This window comes from Cyprinus carpio, chromosome B9, assembly GCF_018340385.1.
Source record: "Cyprinus carpio isolate SPL01 chromosome B9, ASM1834038v1, whole genome shotgun sequence".
In the NCBI taxonomy this organism is placed as follows: domain Eukaryota; kingdom Metazoa; phylum Chordata; class Actinopteri; order Cypriniformes; family Cyprinidae; genus Cyprinus; species Cyprinus carpio.
Window position 1 is genome coordinate 30,710,594 of NC_056605.1, and position 25,987 is coordinate 30,736,580.

At 35.4% G+C, this 25,987-nt stretch overlaps 3 protein-coding genes across 6 annotated transcripts in view; 1 reads left to right on the forward strand and 2 right to left on the reverse strand.

Annotated features, from left to right (window-relative positions):
• Positions 1-112: 112 nt before the first annotated feature.
• Positions 113-5,653, reverse strand: LOC109100258 (transmembrane protein 169-like). 3 transcript variants are annotated; one of them, XM_019113746.2, is made up of 3 exons: positions 5,466-5,653; positions 3,547-3,897; positions 113-978 (listed from the first exon to the last, which is right to left on the reverse strand). In XM_019113746.2, exons 2-3 carry the CDS (start codon positions 3,812-3,814, stop codon positions 362-364), a joined length of 885 nt encoding a protein of 294 aa, XP_018969291.2. In that variant the 5' UTR covers positions 3,815-3,897; positions 5,466-5,653; the 3' UTR covers positions 113-361. The 3 variants fall into 3 exon arrangements, with proteins under 3 accessions (XP_018969291.2, XP_042587837.1, XP_042587838.1); XM_042731903.1 differs by having other exon boundaries at positions 5,462-5,653; XM_042731904.1 differs by lacking the exon at positions 5,466-5,653 and adding an exon at positions 5,251-5,415.
• A 708-nt stretch (positions 5,654-6,361) lies between these two features.
• LOC109079873 (eukaryotic translation initiation factor 5B) lies at positions 6,362-15,118 on the forward strand. 2 transcript variants are annotated; one of them, XM_042731907.1, is made up of 15 exons: positions 6,362-6,603; positions 6,702-6,758; positions 6,866-6,992; positions 7,076-7,165; positions 7,822-8,009; positions 8,113-8,146; positions 8,238-8,322; positions 8,693-8,813; positions 8,906-8,955; positions 9,595-9,782; positions 10,309-10,441; positions 10,539-10,580; positions 10,654-10,684; positions 11,009-11,150; positions 14,787-15,118. In XM_042731907.1, exons 1-15 carry the CDS (start codon positions 6,555-6,557, stop codon positions 14,815-14,817), a joined length of 1,368 nt encoding a protein of 455 aa, XP_042587841.1. In that variant the 5' UTR covers positions 6,362-6,554; the 3' UTR covers positions 14,818-15,118. The 2 variants fall into 2 exon arrangements, with proteins under 2 accessions (XP_042587841.1, XP_042587840.1); XM_042731906.1 differs by having other exon boundaries at positions 6,363-6,603; positions 8,235-8,322.
• A 2,802-nt stretch (positions 15,119-17,920) lies between these two features.
• LOC109100263 (mitogen-activated protein kinase kinase kinase 13-like) overlaps positions 17,921-25,987 on the reverse strand; it is a 46,667-nt gene continuing 38,600 nt past the window's right edge. The window contains 6 exon segments of the mRNA XM_042731908.1: positions 17,921-19,021; positions 20,241-20,532; positions 21,283-21,353; positions 22,553-23,020; positions 23,772-23,994; positions 25,127-25,243. Of these exon segments, the coding sequence (XP_042587842.1) occupies positions 18,920-19,021; positions 20,241-20,532; positions 21,283-21,353; positions 22,553-23,020; positions 23,772-23,994; positions 25,127-25,243 (1,273 nt within the window). The 3' untranslated portion in view covers positions 17,921-18,919.

The window sequence follows — 25,987 nt, forward strand, 5'->3', positions numbered from 1 at the left end:
ATGTATTTATCAGCTGTCTGGACTCTCATTCTGACGGCACCCATTCACTGCAGAGCATCCATTTGGGAGCAAGGGATGCAATGCTACATTTCTCCAAATCTGATGAAGAAACAAACTCATCTATATTTTGGATGACATGATGGTGAGGACATTTTCAGAAAATTAGAATTTCTGGGAGAACGATTACTTTAAAATGGAAACATTTGAAAAATCATCCCTATTTTGTGAAAAAAAAAAAAAAAACTATGTGGTGAAAAGTTCTTGTTGATAATTTTGAACTCAGCACCATCAAATTAGCCAATTCTAGGCCTTTTTTGCAGAAGATGCAGGGCTGTGTAACCATCAGAGATGATTTCTATATTCACACCGAGGATGTTTGCAGCGACTTTCCCTGCAGACTCCCTGAAATAGTGTCCGAGTCCAGCAGCTCGACTACACTGTACGGAGAACAGTCCTCCAGTCCGAGCTTCCCACAAGCCCATCCGCAGAAACCCTTCTCCAGATCCCTGACCGACAGCCACCATTCGCTGAAGGCCCAGGACACCTGCACCACGGCCGAGTACAAGCCCAGCGACAGCGAGAGAGCCACGATGAGCCCGGGGTAGAAGATGATGAGGAACGGGCAGACCGAGATTTTATGGCAGAACGTCCGCTCCTCGTTGTACACCAGGAATATATTGTACCAAGTGAGAGTACCGTAGTAAAACGAGGTGATGAAGGACAGGACGAAGACGACGGGAGCGCAGGAGAGGCTCCACAGGACGACGTGAGGTCCCTGAGAAAGACCGAAACCACACGAGCGACTCGATCCATCGCGAGCGCCGCATTCGGCATCCAGACGCTCCTTTGACCTGGCCATCTCTTGCAGCTCTTTCTCTGTGAGCGTGACGTGAATGTCCACCATCTGACCTTTCTTCTTTCCGCGCGTGATGGTCCCGGTGAGAGTCACGTAGCGGCTATCTGGAGACACGGCCCAACCTGATGAAGCCAAGACATTTCATTTAGGATGAGACAGAATCCAGAGTGCTGCGGTATTTTTAATGCATTCCTCATATGTGAGCCTGGAGCACAAAATCAAGTCTCTGGGGTATATTTGTAGCAATAGCCAAAACTACATTGTATGTGTCAAAATTACTGATTTTTCTTTTATGCCAAAAATCATTAGGATATTAAGTAAAGATCATGTTCCATGAAGATATTTTGTAAATTTCCTACCATAAATATATCAAAACTTAATTTTTGATTAGTAATATGCATTGCTAAAAACTTAATTTGGACAACTTTAAAGATGATTTTCTCAGTATTTAGATTTTTTTGCACCCTCAGATTCCAGATTTTCAAATAGTTGTATCTCAGCCTATTATTCTCAGTTTTTTTTTTAAAAAAAAGACCCCTTATGACTGGTTTTGTGCTCCAGGATCACATATTAGGACAAAGACAATTAATATTTAGTAATATTATTGGTTCAGCTGCACTGACACTATCAGGTAAAACTGAATTAAGCTGCATTATGACACTAATTTCACAACAGTTATTGAACTAATCTGAATCAACATTGAACTGATTAATGCCATTTTTATCATCTACTTTACAGCTGAAATGTAATTTGTTTCATAATTGATGAATTTTACAACATTAACACTTATTTGTCTGTTCTATGTTTTATGTTTCTGTTTATTTACTGATTCAGCTGCACTGACACTTTCAGGTAAGAACAAAATTGGAACTGAATTAGGCTGCATAATGACACCAACTTTGCAACATTGACAGTTATTGAACTGAACTGAATCAACATTGAACTACAGTACTATCTTTTGTAGAGCTGCTTTACACCTGAAATTAAAACTGGTTTAATAACAGATTAATTTTACAAAAAATAATCACAACAATAAAACAAGGAATTTAAAAACTAGATTTAAAATGAATTTAAAACAGTTAAAGATTGAAAATGATTATATATAAAATACAGTGCAATCAGTTCGGACGCAGCACAGTGCTCATTCAGTAAATGCACAGTTAAACAGATGAGTTTTGAGTCTAGATTTAAATGTGGCTAATGTTTTAGCACATCTGATCTGTTCTGGAAGCTGGTTCCAACTGCGCGTGCCATTAATAGCTAAAAGCAGACTCCCCTTGTTTTGTGTGAACCCTTGGTATTTCTAACGGACTCGATCCTAATGATCTGAGTGCTCTGTTAGGTTTATATTCAGTCAAATAGAAATAAATATAGAAAAAAAAAAAAAATAAAACAGTAAAATAAATTTCACAACTTAAGTTCTTCCCCACTTATGAAGAAATAGCATTTTGTCACTGTCCAATGAAAAAAATGTACACTTTTGACATACTTTTTGGCAATTTTGACTTTTAACCATAGACGGAATCGTTCACTAAGAGATGTGAAATGTTAGAAGTCTATTTATGCTATTGAAAGTAACTAATTATATTATTTTCAGTTCATTTTGTAAGTTTGTTTTTGAGAGAAAGGTTGTTTTGAGACATTGTTCATTGGACAACAAAGATTTGATTATTTGTATGATCATTTAAGATTATCAGTAAGGGTCAGAGAGAGGGTGGAAATGGTGGTGAAAATCTAAAATAGGTCTGACTTTTGGTGCAAAGGAAACTTTACTAACTTTTGACTTTACTGTTCAAAACAAGACTTTTAAATGTTTTAAAAGAAGTCTCTTCTGCTCACCGAGGCTGCATTTATTTGATTTAAAAATGCAGTAACAACAGTAACATTGTGAAATATTATTAAAATTCAAAATAACTGTTTTCTATTAATATATTGTAAAATGTAATTTATTCTTGTGATGCAAAGCTGTATTTTTAGCATCATTACTCCAGTCTTCAGTGTCACATGATCTTCAGAAATCATTTTAATATGCTGATTTGATGCTCAAGAAACATTTCTGATTATCAACAATGTTGAAAAAAGTTGTGACACACTTATATTTTTCAGCATTTTTTGATGAATAAAAGATTCCAAAGAACAGCATTTATTTGAAATTGAAATCTTTTGTAACATTATACGTACAGTTAACGTCTTTACAGTCACTTTTGATTGATTTTATGCAGACTAAAAGTATTAAATTCTTAAGTATTCTTAACTATTAAAGTATTAATACACTACCTGGCCAAAAAAGTTGCTGTCTGAATTTAAATAAGTATTTATAAATATTTAAATGTGTTTTGTATTCTGCTTGAGTTGCACTGAATTTTGTTGTAATGCCAATAAAGGCATTCTAATTCTGAACATTTATTTCCATCAAGAATTACATTCATCCTGAAGACCTCCAGCAGGGTTAAGCTCAGGACTCTGTGGTGCCAAATTCAAAGATGAAAATGATTCCTGATGCTCACTGAACCACTGTTTCACAAACTGAGGCTGATCAACCTTGACACTGTCATCCTGGATTCTAATTTATAACCAAACTGACTTATTTTTTGTGAGCGAAACTGATTTTAATATTTTGTTTTATAGTGGAAAGACTAGGTGGTGGCTTATGTGTCCAAATCCTTTTCACACTAGATTGCATGCTTCACCTTCACTGCTGGGGTTGTTCAGAAACGTGGCTCCCTCTTCAGAGTTCCTCTCTCCACCCTCACTGTCTCCTCCATGGTCTTCTTCACCAGCGGCTCTCTCTGGATCAGAGCGGTAGACGATGATGGACTCCGGCCGGTGTTCTCGCTTTCTCCTCTTCCTTCGAGTGCTAGTGCCGCTGCTTCCTTCATCCACCTGCCCTTCTGAGACCTCTGACCTTACAGACTCCAGCTGAGGGCTGTCAGACCTGAGCTGCTCCACCTGCTCCATGTTAGTGTCTCACAAGCTTTGGGAGGAGCTACAACTTCAGAGAGACTGGAGAAGGCTATTTACTCCATCCAAACATGACAAGCCTGCGGGAATGAGAGAGAAACATGATGCACAGTTGATATTTGGCATGCATTCACTCAAACAGGAAAATAAGGAAAACATGACATTATTTTGGGCTGACTTGAACTAAAAGGTAAAGAATATAAATGTATACATGAGAGCTTATGAGTATATTAATTATGAGGCAAGATATCACATATTTTTTCTAAATCATACATATATTCACATTGTGACAACATGCCCCACTATAGGGTTCAACGTGCATTAAATATTTTTTTTTTTTTGCTTTTACTGAAGAAATAATAGCAGACATGTGTCAGTGTTGTAACTGTTAATTAAAATATGTAAATATATATATATTTTTTTTATTGAAATAAACCTAAAGTAAAATTTTGAAAATTGAGAAATAATCCGAAAAGGTATGGTTGAAGTGCTTAAATTACTAAAATTGAAATAAAAATAAATTATTAGTATTAACAGTATTATCAGTATTAATGCTTAATATAAATATTAAAAACATACAAAAATAAAAAGCACAAAAAAACTAAAATTAAAAATGTTTAGGAATTAGAATTAATTAGAAAATTAAGCATTACATAGACAAGTTTAGGCTGAAGCACTACAATTACTAAAACTGTAAGAAAATAAATTCAAGTTAAATAGAAATATAAAAAAAAAGAAAAAAAAGCACATAAAATTAGAAAATTAAGAATTACAGAGACAAGTTTAGATTGAAGCACTACAATTACTAAAACTGTAATAAAATAAATTAAAGTTAAATAGAAATATTAAAAAAGTAATAAAAAAAATGCAAAAGCACATAAAATTAGAAAATTAAGAATTACAGAGACAAGTTTAGATTGAATCACTACAATAACTAAAACTGTAATGAAATAAATTCAAGTTCAATAGAAATATTTAAAAAAAAATGCAAAAGCACATAAAATTAGAGATGTGGCAACTAACTGAAATTAAAGTAAGTAAAAAATAAACTAATGACAAAAGTACTAATTAGAAATGTTGCCGTGGCAGCTAACTGGAATAAAATAAGTTAAGGTTGAAGTAATAAAATTACCAAAACTGAAATAAAGATAATAGAACTATTAAAAAAAACTAATAAGAATGACAATAACACAACAAAATTGCTAATGCATATAACAATATTAATAAACCTAAATGAGCAGCACATAACAAAATGATTAAAACAAACAGGAATTTAAATGAAAACTGAAAATATACAAATAAAAGCTGATTTAAGATATTAATAAATGCTGAAAAGTATATTTAAAAAATATTAAAATAACACTGAGCTGTACAATAGCCTACACAACAACCCCCCTCCGTTCATTCAGCTCTATTGTCAGAGAAACAAAGACCAGAAGGAGACACACGAGCAGGAGTACAGTAGAGCCAGTCACAAAAACACATCATCTCAAACTAAAGCCCTTCATCTGAACCCGTGCTGACTCTGAATCAGTGTTGTGTAACGCCCGAGAGCCTGATCACACCCAGACCAGCATCTACACTAACAAACCTCTTATTCACAACGACTGCTCAATTCATAAGAACTGCAATCTTATTTCTTACCTACCAGATGCAAATGCATGAAAGAACCGCTGTGAAACTGATGCGATGAAACGCTTTGCTGTGTTTGCTGTCCAGAGGCAGCCGCCATGCAGATGCGCCTGGGCCACAATGAACGCAAGCCCCGCCCACAGAATCTGGAACGTCTCTCCTGTCCAATCAGACGACGATAAACCGAAGCCCCTCCTCTAGCTGAGACGTACAATCCATGACAGTCCAGTGAACTACTATTGTCTTGATCCTCATCGTCAATATTTATTTTTAAATAGCATTTTCCGCGTATTTGTGTATATGTCTCTGTCTGTATAACATTAAATTTGCACATTTATTTTAATAAAATAAATGCTCATTTAGTAAAATAATTAATTAATAAATGCAAGTAAAAAAAAAGTTTTATGTGACTCAACATGGTCAAATCATTTTAATTATTTATTCAGAATACTTAATTTATTTACTTTTAATAGTTTATTTAGCAAATGCCATATTTATCATTTAATTTATTTGAAAATTATTCTTTTTTTATTCCAATAAAATATTATGTAACCGCCAAATCCGCGACTATGGGCTTCTTTATTATTTTAATTTTTTTATATTTTTGTAAAGTTGCGTGAAAAAAAAAAAAAAAAAAAATATATATATATATATATATATATATAAAACCCGGGTCGCGGTTTTTGGAGCTTTTTTTTTTTTTTTTTTTTTTTAAATATATGGTTGCTTGTTAAATGAGTTTTGTTCCCACTTTGATTTTTGTAAAATTCTGTTTTTACTTTTTAGATAAAATGGTAGTTTCAGTTTAATATGTTGCAGGCTCATTTACTGGTAATAAATAATTGATAATAAATCATCAACAAAAAAATATTGGCCTTGTTTCTGTAGCTTCGGTTGGTTATTTGCCAACAGAGTGGCAGTTGGTTCAAAGTCTCGCGAAGTAACGTTAGTAACGGCCGCTGTAACTGACGCGCACGAGCTCTGTTTAAAATACTACAAAACGCGCAGTATTCGCCTTTCAAATGCATATTTGAGTTATGTTACACCGTTAGATTGGAAAATAGATATATTTACGTGATCCGTGTGGTATTTGTGAGTGTTTTGAATGGAGGAGCAGACGGTTAATCAACTGGACAACCTGCTGCTGCAGTTAGGTAACGTAACGTTACTGAGAACGCTTCGTTTCGTAACGTGTTTACATATTCTGACGCGTTTAACTTGATATGTACTGTATACTGTAATATATAAACAGGTATAGAAACACGAGAACTTGCTCAGAAGAAGGATGACCTCAAACAACAAATACAAAGTACGTTTTTAAAACACAGGAAATTAAAAAAGCTCTCCTAATTGGAGAATTTCTCACTTGTGAAGAACGACAGATGTCATAATCTGCTCTGTGTGCTGTGTTTTCAGTTTGTGAGTCCAACATTCAGGAGAAGAAGGATTACATCAGCACGACTCACAAGAGCCTGAGCAGACTCAGCGAGGAGGTCCAGCAAAAACAAAACACTCTGAGGTTTATCAAAGAAAACACTAAGAAGTACGGCGAAGTGTGAGGCTGACAACATTGTGTCTTCAAGTCCCCAACTGAGTATGATATAAACATGAATGTTCTGATATCAGCCTCCAGCGAACCGGACATCTGCTGCTTCAGTATGAGAAGACACTGGAAGCTGAGCTAGAGAAGAGACGGGACGGCTATAATCAAGACGTGTAGGTCAAGCTTCACAAATGAAGTGATAGTCATAAAAATATGGAACAGTTTATTGAACCTTCAGACAAAATATGGAAGAGTGTGCATGTGTGTTTATTTGGTACATCAAGCTTTTATTGCTCATATAGTCTAATATAGTTAGATTATCCAAAGCGACTTACAAATGAGGACAATGGAAGCAATCAAAATCAACAAAAGAGCAATGTTTTATATTTATATACACATGCGTATTATTGCTCTTTTGTTGGGTTTGGTTGCGTCTATTGACCTTATTTGTAAGTCGCTTCGGATGAAAACGTCTGCTAAATGTAAATAAAGTGAGAATAAGAAGACAAAAACAACTCGGTGGCCCAAACTTGGGGGAAAAGATGCAATTTGGTGCGGATGCTGATATATATATGTCCAAAAATTAGGATGAATATGTGATGCTTGTAATATAAATCGATGAGATCTTTATAACAATATAGCAGATACTTACATACAATGATATAAATACCAGTTATCTCATTATATTTCCCACTAATATGATGATATTTACAGTAAGTGCAAGCATGTAGATTGTGAGCAATCATGTTTAATTTAAAGGCCTTGGAAAATCGCATATTAAATGTGACACGGTAGGCTTTAAAGGGTTAAAGATGCTTGGTCTTTGAAGGAAAATCTTCCAGGAGAGGATGGAGAGCTACAGGAACGTGTTTCAGCAGTATAAGGATCGATACTGTCAGAACTCACTGGCTCAGAAACTGCTGAAGATTCAAGCCGAGAATGAGGAGATCGAGAGGAGAATCAGAGCAACGGAAGAACAGATACTGGAGAAGGAGACAATGCTGATGGCAGCACTGGGTAATTCACCCGTTTCCTCCTCATGTAGAATTACAGAACACATAAATAATGTTTTTAAAAATGTATTTATATGTCTTTTAATACAGATCTTGTGTTTTGGTAGGTGAAGATGAGCCAGTCACTGATGCTGCTGACAGGTATTTTGTCTTCACAGCAGATTATTATTATTATTTTGTCTGGTTTGTGGCTATATTTTAATTAACATTCTTTCTGCTATGAAAATAGCAGTAAGTGTCAAGACAATGACGTCCCACAAACTGAAAACAGGGAGTCATTTGATGAAATGGACCCTTATCAAGACCCAATAATGCAGGTACTGTACTTCTGCAGCTAAATGACATGCGGAGTCCCACAAGGCTCAATTCTTGCACCGCTCTCGTTTAGCCTGTATATGCTCCCACTAAGTCAAATAATGAGAAGAACCAAATTGCCTATAACAGCTATGCTGATAATACACAGATTTACCTATCCTTATCGCCAAATGACTACAGCCCCATTGACTCCCTCTGCCAATGTATTGATGAAATTAATAGTTGGATGTGCCAGAACTTTACTTCTTACTGTTCTTCTGCTGTTCACTGCAGCTAAATCTACTCGAAGGATTGAGAAACATCCAAACTGGCTGACTTCTTTTAAAAAATTATTATGTTGAGACAAGGCATTGTGAATTCTGTGACTTCCAGAGGCCTGAAGAATATGCAGATGAAGGTCCTTCTGAGGAAAATAAGGATAAAACAGCTGAAAGTGAATCTCAAACTGACACATTTCACCACGGCCTGTGGACGAAGGCTGAAACTGGAGAAGGTAAACACCAGCATATTTTAATATATTGAGAGTATCACAAAATAAACCTCAGTGGGCACACACACTGTCCAATAACAATCCTTTCATTTTAGATCAAATGCAAGAAGGTGATCAGAAGCAGTCAGAGGAGGCGAATGAACTGGTACAGTTGAAACACAGTGATCACCCACATAACTGATTTTAAATGATTCAAATATATACTGCTGGTCAAAAAGATACTAAAATGCGTATCAGTGTTTTTGCTGCTTGTGTGGGATCCTTTAAAACCTTTTTTAAACAGCATTTATTACAAGTAAAAATCTTTTGGAACATTATAAATGGCTTTACTGCCACCTACTGTATGGTCAATTTAATGCATCCTTGCTGAATAAAAGTATTTTCATTTAAAAAAAAATCTGAATTACCCTAAACCTTTGAATGGTTGTGTATCTCAGTTTCCACAAAAAATATGAAGCAGCACAACTGTTTTCAACACTGATAATAATCAGAAATGTTTTTTGAGCAGCAAATCAGCATATTAGTATGATTTCTGAAGATCATGTGACACTGAAGACTGGAGTAATGATGCTGAAAATAAATTTCATTTTATAATATATTCACATAGAAAACAGTTATTTAAAATTGTAATAATATTTCACAATTTTTACCTTCTTTTTGATCAAATAAATGCAGCCTTGTTGAGCCCCCCCCCCCAAAAAAAAAACATTAGCAAATCTTACTTAGTCCAACCTTTTGACTGGTTGTTTAAATATTCTAATATTATCTCTTTGAATGAATGCAGGAGGGGAATATGAATGTTTCATGTGCTTCTGAGCTCATGGTGGAAATATCAGAGGAGGAGGAGGAAGAGCGCTTGGAGGTGACCACAGCAGATGCTCAGGAGGACACAGTGAATGAGCGTGGCTTATGTCCTCCTCCATCACCGGCTAGAATAAAAGCCATGCCGACCACCCCCACCTTCTCTCTAAAGTACGACCCATTCGTCTGTGTTCATGATGAAGCATCCTTGGCCTCTATATGCTGCAAACTGTCACTTACATTAGTCTAAAGTCAACATTTGCAACCCGTTTTACTTTATGCATTTCTCAGGGATGCACCTACATTTACATTTATTCATTTAGCAGATGCTTTTACCAAAAGCGACTTACAAATGACAACACAATACAACAAGGCAATCCATATTAAGAAAAATACAATAAAAAAAAAGCTATAAAAAAAAACTAAAAAAAACTGCTAAAACATGAGGTATATAAGAAATAGTGAAATAAGAAGTGTAGGAGATTTTTTTTTTTAAAAATTGTATTAATTGCAATCCATTCCTTTTTTTTTTATTGCACACTAAAAACCTGCACAACTAGTCTTGGAGTGAAGTGGTTGAGTGATTGTTAACTAAATTACATTTAGAGGAACTTGTATCTTCATTCTATCAATATGTAACATTCATTGATGAATCTAGTACTAGTTTGAGACTGATAACTGTTCGATCTGTTAACAGCAACAGTCCCAGTTCCTCACCTGGACGGCAGGAGATCTCAGACACCAAGTCGCCCGCTTTCGTCTTCTCCATGAATTCTGGTCCAAGTACACCTGCGTTCTCTAAGCTGGGTTGTGATTTTGCTGCAGAAGAGGTGAACTTCAGAAGCTGGAAGACTCACACATGCATCGTTTCATCAAAAACAGTTTCATTACTTCATCTGTGTGTATGTTTGTGTGCTTATGTTGTAGGCATCTCCATTTACCTTCACAAGCTCCTATTTCAGCGACAGGGTATTTCTGATGTTTGTAATTAAGTTTGAACGTTTTAAAGGTCTGAAAGCTGATTTTGTGTTTCTGGTAACAGAAGTCACCAGGATTGGCACCCAAGTTCTCAGGTGAAGAATGAACATGAGTAATATCTAACATCCAAACCTGTCCAGAACATAGCCACACTCTTACGAAAAAAGTGCAGAAGTTGTCACTGGGGCGGTACCTTTTCAAATGGTACACTTTTCTATTTAAAGGGTTCATATTGGAACCTTAAAGGTACATATCTGTACCTAAAGTGTACCTGTTAGTATCTAGAAAGGTACCACCAGTGACAGCTTTTGTACCTTTTTTTCAGAGGACACATTGCACACCAAACACAGAGAAAATAGCATAAATAGATTAAACCTATTTCATGCACATTTCCATCCATTAATATGGTTTCTCTGCAGGTTTCCTGTTCGATGAAGCCGAGAGTCGTCAAGAGGAGTTTTCCTTCTCGTTTGGGACGGTGAGCCCTCAGCAGAACTCTTCCACACAGGACACGGCAGGTTCTGCGGATTCATTTCCATTTTCATTCAGCTTTGGAAAAATGTAACTTCATTAACATTTACTTCAGAAATGTGTTCAGATGTCTGTTAGAGTCTGTTGAAGATAAGTTCTAGATTCTATATTCGTTCAGATGTGTTTGTGATCCTGGTCACTTTGTTCAAGTTTGTTTCAACATATGATTCACAATATTTTATTTACAAAGCTCCTTTGAATATATGTTTATACTAGTTAAACTTGAACATTATAAGTAATAGAAAATTTTAATTTCATGAATGTATTTGGTGCTGCATAGTAACCGAAAACATAACAATGTTAACTTCAAAGTTCAAAAAAAGTATTTTTATTTGTTTTCCCGTAATACAATGTCAAAAGTTTGAAATGCTCTCAGGTGAAAATCACAAAAGTTTGGAATAATTTTTTAATGTTTTTGAAAGAAGACTTTTCTGCTCACCTAGGCTTCATTTATTTGATCAGAAATACAGTAAAACTGTAAAATATTATTACAATAAAAAAAAACCCGTTTTCTTTGTGAATATATGTTAAATGTAATTTATTGCTGTGATCAAATATGACATTTTCAGCATCATTACTCCAGTCTTCAGTGTCACATGATCTTCAGAAAACACTCTAACCAGTGCTGGGTGTAATTAGTTACTGTAATTTAATTACTTTTCCCTTGAAAAAGTACAGTAAGGGATTACTCTTATTTTTTTCTGTAATTTAATTACAGTTACTTCTTATGTAATTGATGTGTATAGACTGTAGAACATTTATACACAATACAATACAAAAGTGGATTTAACATCACAATTTAAAGTCTAAACTTAAAATACATGCTTTTTATGAACCCTTCTCAGTTTAAATACTCTGGTGAGTTAATAAGAATATTGGTAACACTTTAGCGTCCAAGTCTCACTATTAACTAGTTGCTGGGATATTGACTGTTTATTATTACTTAAAAGCACATATTAATGTCTTATTCTGCAAGACCTTATTCTAAATCCTTAATCTTACCCAATTCTTAAACTTATACTTTACTAAGTATTAATAAGCAGTAGTTAGGAGTATATTGATGCAAAAGTCACAGTTAATAGTTAGTTAATAGTTAGAATTGAACTCTTATCTAAAGAGTGACCAGAATAATGTATGTAGTTATCTATTATTTATTTGAAAGAATTTAAAGAAGCGTTTCATGTCTATCCTTGTATCATTAACTTGTCGAGGTTGATAGGATTTAGAAAGTAATTAGTAAGTAATTAAATACTTTTTGGAGAGAGTAATTACACAATAACACTGTTGAAAATGTAATTGGTAACTAGTAATTAATTACTTTTTAGAGTAACTTACCCAACACTGATTCCAATATGCTTATTTGCTGCTCAAGAAACATTTCTCATTTAATATTAATGTCAAAAACAGTTGTACTGCTTTCATATTTTCATTATTCATACATTCAATAAGCTATCGTAATTAGATACTAAATTTAATTACTGAGGTAAACACGAGTCATTCATAACTGAAAGCCTTTTACATCAGTAAACCTGGCACTGTGTATTACAAAAACCGCTGTCTCTGACAAATCACTTTTGATCTTTTTCTGTAAGTTCTTTGGATAAAAAAAATGTAAATGTAAGGTTTAAATTCCAACGCAACCCACGAGTTCGCCAGAGACACAGACGAGATCAGGGGTTACTGTATCTTATCTTATAGTATTTAATAGTTTAAGTAATGTATTTTTATGTCTGGACCTGTAATCCCAGTATGTGAATTGCAGCAATGCAACAGTTACAGTTGTTGTGTCCAGGCTGGACTATTGCAACGCTCTCTTGGCAGGTCTTCCAGACTCTTCTATCAAACCTTTACAATTAATCCAGAACACGGAAGCAAGATTCATTTTCAATTAGCCAAAAAGAATGCACGTCACACCTCTGTTTATTAATTTGCACTGGCTACCAATATCTGCTCGCATAAAATTCAAAGCATTGATGTTTGCATACAAAACCACCACTGGCTCTGCACTCCTTTACCTAAATTCATTACTTATGTACAGTACCTCTATGAAGCTTGCGTTCTGCAAGTGAACGTTCATTTGTTCATCCCAAAGAAGCACAAAGTCACTTTCACAGACTTTTACAGTAACTGTTCCCTCCTGGAGGAATGACCTGCCCAACTCAACCCCAGCAGCTGAGTCCTTAACCATCTTCAAGAATCAGCTAAAAACACATCTCATCCATCTTTATTTGACCCTCTAACTCTAGCACTCTCTATTCTAATTCTATTCTTTAAAAAAAAAAAATACTTTTTGAATTTTTTTTTTTTTATTATACAATTAACAAAAGCAAAAAAGACCTCTAACACTAGCTTCCTCTATTCTTTTTCTATTCTATCGTTTTTTTTATTATAAAATTTAAAAAGCCCTTTCTACATGTACTGCGTTAAGCTTGTTATAGCACTTGTATATCATTGCTCTTTTGTTGATTTTGATTGCTCCCATTGTCCTCATTTGTAAGTTGATTTGGATAAAAGCGTCTGCCAAATGTAAATGTAAACCGTAACCGAAATGTAACTTTATGGGATGCTATAGCCTAGAAACACTTTGTGCTTGCTGGGATTGAGAAGAGTTTGTTTTACACCTGATACATTTTACATTTGGAAAATACAACAGTTTTTTTTCTCGTTGGCTGCAGTCTGATTATCTCATCCTCTGTAAACTGCAAATGCAATAAAATTTGTGAACTTCGAACATGCAACTCTATTTTAGATATGTTATCTGGCACTTCAACTCTGTTCTGCCTCATACTTCACACCTGGTATAAGTGAATGGACATGAAATATTTACATTTACATTTACATTTAGTCATTTAGCAGACGCTTTTATCCAAAGCGACTTACAAATGAGGACAATGGAAGAAATCAAAAACAACAAAAGAGCAATGAAATATAAGTGCTACAACAAGTCTCAGTTAGCCTAAACACAGTATACGTAGCAAGGGCTTTTAAATAATAAAATAAATAAAAAGAAAACAGAATAGAATAGAAAAAGATTAGAAAGGTAGTTAGATTTATTATTTTTTTTTTTTTTTTTTTTAATAGAATTAGAATAGTGAGTGAAAAAAGTTAGAGGGTCAAATAAAGATGGAAGAGATGTGTTTTAGCCGATTCTTGAAGATGGCTAAGGACTCAGCTGCTCTGATAGAGTCGAGCAGGTCATTCCACCAGGAGGGAACATTTTATTTAAAAGTCCGTAAAAGTGACTTTGTGCTTCTTTGGGATGGCACAATCAAGCAATGTTCACTTGCAGAACGCAAGCTTCTAGAGGACACATAAAGTCTGAAGTAATGAATTTAGGTAAAGGAGTGAAGAGCCAGTGGTGGTTTTGTATGCAAACATCAATGCCTTGAATTTTATGCGAGCAGCTATTGGTAGCCAGTGCAAATTGATAAATAGAGGTGTGACGTGTATTCTTTTCGGCTCATTAAAAATTAATCTTGCTGAAATACTGTATTTATGGCTTTAATGGATATATACAGCACATTTGAAACCTCTTTGAGTTAAACTAATCACAAGATCAGAACAGAAAGAGCAGAGGCGGCAGAGTTTGGTACAGTACAGCAGTGTTTATTCCATGCAGTTGCTCTGCCTTGATTTTACAAGTCACTCCTGTCACACTGTACACAGGCTATTACAGGAAATCATCAGGATTGGTTGATCATAACACCATTCAAGATAAGGAAGGAAAAGGGCCGAGACATGAGTAAGAAACAAACTGGAGGAGGAAAATGAGCCCAGAGCTGAAGATATTCTGCACAAAAATAGTTCATTTTTAAATACCTGTATATGTAGTAGGTGACAAAGCAATTAAAAATGGTTAAGGTGAATAAGGAGAAACGGTACGGTTCATACTTTCAATTCTCTGTGATGCAGCCAAAGAACTGTATGACACTGGAATTATCTTTACAACCAGAACATGTTTATGTCATTGTATTACGATGATTTAATGTGAGCCAATTCTCTCTTGCTAGAAACAATGGTCTATGAGAATGACATCGGAAAACAGTTCAGATAAATAACATACAGGTGAAGAAAATATGGAAGCTGGTTTCTGCCACATGAAAAATTATGATTTTTTTTTTTTTACCTCACAATTATGACTTTTTTTAACTAACTTTTTATCATCAATTTGGACTTTTTTCCCTCAAAATTGAGAATAAAAAATGTAATATTTAAATTCAATTCTGAGAAAAGTTTACATCTTGCAATTATTATTTATTTTCAAACCATAACATAAGTTTGTAAGACTTAAGTTTATATCTTGGAATTCTTAGTTTATATCTCACATTTCTGACTTTTTTCTCAGTTCTTTGTTATTTGTTTTTTTTTTGTTGTTATGTATAAAATAAGTAAAAAAAAAAAAAAAAAAGGTATTTATGTTTATATTTCATGGCAGAAATGGGCTTCCATATGAAAATGACCAAATGTCCATTTCTGAGATAATTATTCCTTTAAGATGCCATCTCACCTCATCAGTAATACTTCTGAAGACAACTCTAACATACATCAGACAATTATGAGATGAAGAAACAGAAATTAACAGCTAGTGCTTCAAAATAAATTAATGATCGTGTAGGCCAGCTACAAAAAAAAGAAAGACATTTTTAAATTAAATTAAATTAAAATCATAATTTACAGGATTTGTGGTGGCGCTGTGGCCGGAAAGACTTCATACATCATACTTCATGCATCACTCACTAAAAACCCAGGCCTGATCTTTAGTGGAACACGTAAACGGAGAGAATGAGGTTGGTGCGTGTTTTCGGTTCGCCTTTGTTACAATTAGTTCGCTTCATCTAAACGCACCTTGCGTTTTTAGCACGTTACCATCACACTGAACAGAAATGACAAAAATTGTACAGTAATGGCTTATTTCGCCCCTTGTAGACATGAAATCGACATGAAAAGCTGTGCACAACCCATTTTGCTTCTGTAATCTTTAATATTTCTTGGTGAAACTGGATTTTTATACATCGGAAATTTATTGAATGGTTAAAAATGGGCATTTTGTACCAGAATGGATTTAAACGAGGGGTTAAAAATGAAAACCAAAAAAAGTTTTCAAAAGCCTCTGCTTTGATCATATGCTGCAAACTCACAGCTTTTCTCAATGATACTGTTGTTTTAATGTGGTTTTAATTACGTCTTGCAAGGCTTCTTTTAGTAAGATGTCGGAAAATAATAATACCATTCACAGTTTATTTCACATGCCGTATCCGGTTCAGAAACACATCCGGCTGCATTTACTGATGATGAACGAGGCATTTTAACTAGTGCTATAACATCTATATCTAAACACAGGGTAAATATGAATGCAGCAATTAAATACAGACGTGCCGGACGATGCAGTGTCCCTTTCATAAAGAAACAACAAATAAAAACACATTAGCGAGGGAGAATTTGCACATAGACTACGTTCACACTGCAATTTAATCCAGTTTGTTTTGTTCACAAAAATGATGGATTTAAATGCAGTGCAACATTTTCAAACAACCGAAACAAGACAAACAAACCGCTTTTGCCTAGTGGAGACTCATTTGAACTAAAGCACTGAACCTGAGCATGAACCAGCAAAAAGCACAGGAGTTCTTCCGTTTCTTTTTCACTACAAAAAAAAAAAACTTGGTTGTAAAAATAATGAACTCAAGTCTGCAAAAATAGAGGTCTTGTACAAAGCACTGTATTTGCGCCTCGCGTCTGTCCAGCCTGCTAGACAGTCTTCCTGAGCGAACGATTCTCAAAAGCCTGAGCGCAAAACCACCATTATTGCTGATTAAACAAACGAGCTCTGTGCTTCTGCGGTCTCCTTGAACGGCACAAACACCGGCAGAACCACACCATACACGCTACAGACGCTTCAGAGGGATGCTTTAACCAAAAATCACAACTCTGTCAGCATTTGTGTTGTTCCAAACCCATGGGACTTTCTTGCATGGAACACACATGTAATATTGTGATACTTTTATGGTCCTTTTTTTGGTCGTTTTGGAGCTTGACGGGTTGCATGGAAGAACGAAAGTCGAAGCTGTTTGGAACAACATCAGTTTTACACTAGTTTTTTGGGTGAATGATCCCTTTAACCCTACAGGGACACTGCATCTCCAGAACATCATCACTGCCGCTCAGAAGACTGGAATAATTACCTTTTTTAAATGTTTTTGAAAGAAGTCTCTTCTGTTCACTGAGGCTGCATTTATTTGATCAAAAAAACAGTACAAATACTGAAATATTATTACAGTGTAAAATTAATTGTTTTCTGTGTGAATATCTGTTGAAATTTAATTTCTGTGATGCGCAGCTGTATTTTCAGCATCATTACTCCAGTCTTCAGTGTCACATGATCTTCAGAAATCAGTCTAATGTACTGATTTGCTGCTTGAGAAACATTTCTGATTATTATCAGTGTTGATAATATTTTTGTAGAAACCATAAGATATAAAAGAAATTAATACTTTTATTCAGCAAAGATGCATTAAATTGATCAAAAGTGACAGAAAAGACATTTATAATGTTACAAAAGATTTCTGTTTCTGTTTCTTGTTTTTGAACTTTCTATTCATTAAAGAATCCTGAAAAAAGCTCGGTATTTGTGCAAAAATTCCAGTCAAAATTGTTTTCATTATTGATAATAATGACACATATTATTAATAGTTAAGCACCAATAATAATGAAGCAGCAAATCAGTATATTAGAATGATTTCTGAAGATTATGTGACACTGAAGACTGGAGTAATGATGATGAAAATACAGATTTGATCACTGCAATAAATTACATTTTACAATATATTCACACAGAAAACAGTTCTTTGGAATTGTAATAATATTTCATAATTTTACTGGATTTCTGATCCAATAAACGCAGCCTCAGTGAGCAAAAGAGCCTTTTTTTTTTCTTTTCCAAAAACATTAAAAATCTTCATCACTTTTGACCAGCGGTGCACATCAGAATTTTTCATGTCAACATAAAGACGACGAAAAAAAAGAAACTCTTTGTGGATGATGTCATACTTTCACACGCCGAGCGTCCCGCTCTCCGTCCGCAGTGTCTCTTCAAACACAGTCCTGAGATGAGGGAAAAAAGCTGCTCGGGTTTGCTTCAAACACTGATTTGATCGTTAAAGACGTTGTTCCTCTAGAGCAGTTGTTCTCTGACTTCCTGTTCGTCCGTAGAGGCGGGCAGCAGCAGCAGCATTCTGATTGGCTGATCAAATGCCGACCAAGCAGGCATGCTGGGATATTTCCACAAGTCTTGGAAGTCAAAAAGGGCAAAAGAAACAAGGAAGGACATTGTTCCTGCTGGTGCTCAAACTAAAGTAACCCGAAAGGGCGTGGTTTCTGTAAACTCAGGAAGTAGCAGGTGGCCAGAGACACACGTCTGGCGGGTCCCATCATGGAATGGATCCTCAAACTACGCACTGAACACTTTCGCTCACGTTCCTACAGACATATATATACACATTCTTCACAATCACCTTCTAACTAACTGCTTCAAATCGAGTCGCCTTGAGCGTCACACTTGAGCGCTAACGCTCTGAATTTATGCTCTGTTGTCGCTGTTATTCGAGTTCCTGATTTCGTTTAGCGTTTCCTCCGGCTCGTAATAAAATAAATTATGCGTGTTACTCTAGCTACATTATCACTTCAGAGGAATCTGCCTGAGATGCTCAGAGAGAGAGAGAGAGAGAGAGGTGGATTATGGGAAGGGCTGATCAGACGGGTCAGGTGTGGATTATTGCCGTGTTTCCTCCAAAGGCTGGCGCTCACCAGGATGAAGGTGCGCAGGGCTGTTTGTTCCTGATGGTGGCGTCGGAACATTCCGCATCCGACGTGTCGCAGTCGGAATCTCCGAAATGTAGCGGATTCTGAGAAAGAGAGAAATTAACAAACAGGAAGTTCCATTAAAGATCATTATATAAGGCTTAAAATTTAATTTCACTTTCAAATTAGCAGTAATTCTGCATCATTCGACAACAAAATACAACTAGAACTTAGAACTTTTACCAACTAAACTAATAATAAACACTATGCTATATGCCTAACAAATAACTTGCACAAAGTTTAGGTATACAGAACTGAAGATCAGTAAACACTGTGGTAGGGCTGTCACAAAAAAATAAAAAATAAAAATCGAAATTTCGAAAAAATAAAAATAAAAAGTCTAATAAAAATCCACATTCGAATGCAAAATTTTCTAGAGGGACATCTATCTCGCACAAAACAGTCACTTGTTTAAAAGGCCATGTAAAATTAATGCAAGTTCAACTTTTTAAAAACATATCTTGAGACTTTATGGTGAGTTTTTTCCGCCCTTTGTATTAAACTATGAATACATGCATGAAGCCGTTTTATTTATAGTTGTTTAAGCAACTTAATTAAGTATAATTGGTTTATAAACATTATTTTAAACATTATGCACTTTTTTTTTTTTTTACAGATAGTCATGTTTTCTTATGCTTTGAATAAACGTGCATTAGTAGTATTTTGCCCGATGCGCCCTCTTGTGGCCTCAGGAGAGAAGCCAAAAGCTTTCCTTTACCCTGACTGAAATTATGCATTTCATTAATGCAAAAAATTAGGTATTAATTCAAATTTTAATTTACTTCAAATACACAGCATACATAAAAAACTGTAAGTGTTTTTACATTTTTTATTGTTTAGTAATTGCTTATGTAATTGTAACTGTTTAAGATGAATGGTTTTGTTTACTTTAATTTGTCAAATATTTAATTGTATTGTTTTTATTTCACAAATATATAAAATACACAATATTTCAGTAAGTGTTTTATTTTGTTCTGATTTGAAAATGATTTATTTTGCTTAAAAATGATTCCAAATATTTAATTCACTTTTTTTGAGTGTTTATTTTAAATGATGTATTTATATATCACTGAGAGTTTCATTTCGATTGTTTTAAAATGATTTATTTTAATTTATATTAGCAATTGTTTTTATTTTAATTTAATTCTGTATCAATTTCAAATGATTAGCTTTTCATATCCTCATGAACCCCCTGCAGTTCCTGATTTAAATGCAGCTTTTGGTTCACGTGAGTGAGTTTGGATGAAATAAGAGCGCGTTTACCTCGTAGCTGTGCTCATCAGCACACAGCTTGCCCAGAGAGATCTGGGTCTTGACCCGGCGGACGGCGCACTCTTTATCGGACAGACCGTCGGACTGCGTGGAGATGTCGATGGGGATCTCAGGCGTGTGGGACAGGAGCTCGTCCAGATGCTCCTCCTGACTAGCGCTGAGCTGCTCCAGCGGGCCGCTGTGCGAGTGATCGCTGGTGTTGCCCTCCTCGCCGTCAGACACTGACAGGTTCTCCGAGCTGAAGGTGGAGTACGACTGAAAGCTGCTCATGCAGCGATGAGGTCTGGAAACAGAGCAGGAGGAAAACAACATCTGTGACCCTGAAGTCTCTGGGGTATATTTATAGCATTAGCCAAACATACATTGTATGGGTCAAAATTATAGATTTTTCTTTTATGCCAAAAATTCAATTCAAGTTTATTTGTATAGTGCATTTCATGATACCAATCGTTGCAAAGCAGCTTTACAGAAAAGATTAGGTTAGTAGGTTATTAGTGGTGACTATGGCAGAAATGTACAGTAAGAAATCTATATCTTTATCAATCTATATCTATATCAATAAGAATCTTGCAGTTACAAATTACATGTAATCAAAAAATCATTAGAATATTAAGTAAAGATCATGTTTCATGAAGATATTTTGTAAATTTCCTACTGTAAATATATCAAAATATGCATTGCTAAGAACTTCATTTGGACAACTTTAAAGATGATTTTCTCAATATTTAGATTTTTTATTCCAGATTTTCAAATAGTTGTATCTCAGCCAAATGTTGTCCTATCATAACATCATACATCAATGGAGAGATTACATATTCTGCTTTCAGATGATGCATAAATCTCAATTTCGAAAAATTGACCCTTATGACGGTTTTTGTGGTCCAGGGTCACATTTATATATATAAAAAAAAAAAAACCTTTTCTGTGGCTAATGGTACAGAAACACACAGGTTTAAAGATGACATGACTCATTCGAGGCTTCTGGGGAATCGTGACAGAAGTGATTAATTATCAATCATCAAAGCAGACTCACCGCTGCCTGCGTGGAAACTCCACCTCGCTGTCGACCTCTCCTTCCTCCTCCTCAGACGACTCGTCTCCCGCCTGACGGACACGTACAACAGATCATGTTAACATCACATACACAAATAAAACACACAGATCATATGCAGAACAGTTTCATATCTGAAATGAACGCTTTTATTCAGCAAGAATGCATTAAATTGGTCAAAGGTGACAGTAAAGACATTTATAATGTTACAAAAGATTTCAAATAAATTAACTTTCTATTCATCAATCCTGAAAAATAAAAGGTTTCCACAAAAATATTGGGCAACACAACTATTTTCAACACTGATAATAATCAGAAATGTTTCTCGAGCAGCAAATCAGTATTTTAGAATTATTTGATCATTGAATTACAAATATTCTGTTTATATAAATAATCAAGTTATAATTAGTAAAGATGAAGCGTCTATCAGCATGACCGGAGCAGATTTCCATAAGTCCATTAATAGAAATATTAATCAATTCCATGCTAATAGAAATAATTAAATGACAGGGGGAAAAATACATACGCTTACCAATCAAAAGTTTGGAGTTTTTAATGTTCACATGACATGCAGGCAAACAATTAAAATAATTCAAAGTTTTAGTTTTTTTTAAATGATTATTATTTTTTAATTTATATTTATTCTTTTTAATTTATTAATTTATTTATAACTGTTTTATTTTTCATTTTAAAATGGTGTATTATTTTTTCAATCTTTTTTATCATTTATATGATTTTTGTTTTATTCACTTTAATTGTTAATTATTTGCTTTTCATTAACTTTTTTAAACAATCCTTTATTTGTTATATAAAAAAAAAATATTTTAATAACCTTAATTCATGTTTAATTTTTTATAAAGTGTTTTCCCCTCACAAAGGTGCCACGATTTTTTAAAGTAAAAATAGTAAAATATTATTACAATTCAAATAAACTGTTTTCAGTGTGAATATATAGTAAAACGTAATTTATTCCTGTGATCAAAGCTGAATTTTCAGCATCATTACTCCAGTCACAGTGTCATGAGAATATACTGATTTGCTGCTTAAAAAAACATTTCTGATTATTATTAATGTTGAAAACAGTTGTGCTGCCAAAACTTTTTGTGGAAATGGTGATACATTTTCTTTTTCTTTTTTTAATTTTTTTATTTTTTATGCATGTCAGCCTGTTGTTGGGGACTCCCAAAACCAAAATATGAACCTTTCATTACCCATAATGGGGCACTTTAGTGCACGTGTGATTCAGACTCACGTTTCTCAGCGGTCTGAGCGAGTGCAGCAGGCCGCTGGATCTCTGCTCTCCTGATGCTTCTCCCTCGGCCGTGGGCTCCATCGGTCTCTTGACGGCGGGCGGTGTTTCTTCACCCGTGCTCAGCAGTGAGTAATGCGGGAGCTCAGGGTGGCTGGGGGCCGCCGGCGTCTCCTGACAGTGCATGCAGCCGGGGAACGGATGCGCCTGGCAGCAGGCAGCGGAGCCCGCGGACGGAGGGACGGAGGACCTGCGGTGGCGTGAATCAGCGTCCACGGCGGTGGAGATGAGGTCAGGGCTGGAGCCGGACAGCCTCCGCTGCAGGTGGTCAGTCTGCGGGCTGCGGAGAGCGGCGGCCGGGCCGAAGTAGCGCAGGTTGTTAGCGCAGGTGGCTACAGCGATTACACGGTTCTGCACTGGTAACAGCGGACCCTCGAGTGGAGGGGGATGATGGTGATGGTAGCTTTGCTCCTGCAGGGTTCGCACAAATATTTCCCAATAAATTTACTTTATATTGACTTTTGAGACAATATTCATGACCCAATGTTTATATTACAATAAGATTAAACATTTGTTCAAATTTATCATAGCAAATGACTATTAATGCTAGCCTATGTTTGCTTTCTATTTGTGTTTATAAGTACAAGCTGCAACTGCGCTAGATGTTACTCCAGGCAGAGAACAGGTGTGACCACAAAACCAGTCATAAGGGTCATTTTTTTGACACTGAGATTTATGCATCATCTGAAAGCAAACGCTAAATGAGATTTCAATTGATGTATGTTTGTTTGTTAGGATCGAACAATATTTAGTTGAGATACAACTATTTGAAAATCTGGAATCTGAGGGTGAAAAAAAATCTAAATATTGAGAAAATCATCTTTAAAGTTGTCCAAATGGAAGTTCTTAGCAATGCATATTACTAATCAAAAAATTATGTTTAAACATATTTAAACAAGAAAATTAACAAAATACCTTAATTGATTTTTGGCATACAATGTATTTTATTGCAAAAGAAAAATCTATAATTTTGACCCATATAATGTTTTTTTGGCTATTTCTACAAATATACCCCAGAGACTTAAGACTGCTTTTGTGCTCCAGGGTCACATATGCGCAATCCCACACTGAGATTCAGGGCCTGATCAAACACATTCTGTCACACAGAGATCTGTGAAATACATTTCCATGACTTTTCCAGGTTTTTCATGACTGTACGAACCCTGTCCTGTAGGGGCTGCTGTTCCTCGGATGGGGCTGAGTTGGGTTTGAGGGCTCCTGGGAACTCGTTGTGACTGCCTTTGCTGTTGGCCCTCCGGTGGCGGGGCTTACTGCGGTACCGGGTTTTCCCAGGCGGGGTGGACACTTTCGGGCTTCCTGACAACGGGGACGGAGCCGGAAGAGGCTCGACGCTGGGAATGCCGTCGGAGCGCAGCAGATCCGGTCTGCAGGAGATCACATGCACCGGGTTAATGACCTCATGAAGGATTCATCACAGATACAGTTTCATTCAGCACAGTATTGCTGATTTTAATTACAAATTATCCAGCCGTGTTTCCATATTCATGGAAAATAATCACACATTGACAAAAAGTTACAAATCAAGATATTGTATACTATTTAAAACAATAAAAATACAACAATAGAAAGTAAATTGTAGAACATTACGTTCATCACGGTGTTCAGTAAAACCCTTTTTCTGGACAAATGATAAATTATTCCCAGACTTTTTTTGTCAGTCAAACCCCTTTGACTTACAATATTTACTTGAAATCCCACTTAGATTTTAAGCTAATATGTCAGTAATTTATTATTTTTTATTATTATTATTTATTATTTTAACTCAATTTTAATTTTTTATTTTAAAATAATTATTTATTTTTATAATAAATCTTTTTATCATTTATATTATTTTTTATTTTTGTTTTAATTAATTTATACTTTTTGCTTTTCATTTTAAAATTATTTTAATATTAGATTTTAATAGCTGTTTATACTTGATATTTGTTATTTTAATAACTTAATAATTGACTAATTAATATGAATATAAATTATTACTAATAATTAATTAATTTGAAATAACTCATTTTTATTATTTGCCTTTTATTTTTGAAATAATTTTGTTATTATTTATATGATTTATTATTTTCATTAATTATTAATTTGTTTTTAATTTAATAAATTTGTAATTAATTGCTAGCCTTTCATCAACTGGCAACCCCCTGCAGTTCCCTCATGAACCCCCGGGGGGTGCAAACCTCATTTTGTGAATCCCTTGGTTAAACTATAAAATATATTATGATATATGATATGATAGACAGCACAAAGGGCACATAGGCCGTGTCTTCACGGATTGCTCACATCTTTGGCTGCTGTAATTTGTTTTTAATTTAATAAATTTGTAATTAATTGCTAGCCTTTCATCAACTGGCAACCCCCTGCAGTTCCCTCATGAACCCCCGGGGGGTGCAAACCTCATTTTGTGAATCCCTTGGTTAAACTATAAAATATATTATGATATATGATATGATAGACAGCACAAAGGGCACATAGGCCGTGTCTTCACGGATTGCTCACCTCTTTGGCTGCTGTGTCCCGGGCTTATGGTTCATGCCGCTCTTCTTCTTAATGAGCTTCTCAACAGCGTTGGGCCGCACAATGGGCCGAACCAGGTGGCGTTCGGCCTGCTCCCTCCTGCAATACAACACGGGAAACATTCAGATCTCACGACCAAAATGCGTGATAGTAACAGTAAAAGCAGCAGTGAGATCTGACTGAATGATCGTTGTGTGCTCATTCAGTGAGAATGTGGGTCATGCAAACGGCACGAGCCGGGTCCGGCTTTAAGCAGATTAGATTTAATTAAGAGTTTCAGAGAGACGTCTGCGTTCAGGCACAGACGGGGTCAGAGTTCAGACTCATTACATCCTTTCATGAGTAATTTCATGCCAATAAACCGATAAACGAGAGAGAGAGAGAGAGAGAGAGAGAGAGAGAGAGAGAGAGAGACGCACACAGCATAATCAGCATCAGAAAAGCTATTTCTACAGGATAAAGTATGATTACTGTGTACAGTATGCATGAAATACCCAGCTGACCTCCTGCATTTCCAGTGTAATGAATGAACTGAAACTACTCTATTTTAAAATCTCTTACTTGACTAAGTATTGGATTATACTACTAGGGCTGTGTATCACCAGCAAAGTCACGATACAATACGTATCACGATACAGGACTGCACTGAAGTTTACCTCAGTAGAATTTAGTAAAACAGCTGTTTATGAAACACTGCATACTTTAGGGCCAGTGCTAACTATAACCAGTTGACCTCTGCAATATTAAGGGCCTCCATAACTGTACCACAGTACAATATAGGTAATGGCATATGTTTAATGTTTACATTGGGCACTCCCCACCAGGTACAACATTCTGATTGCT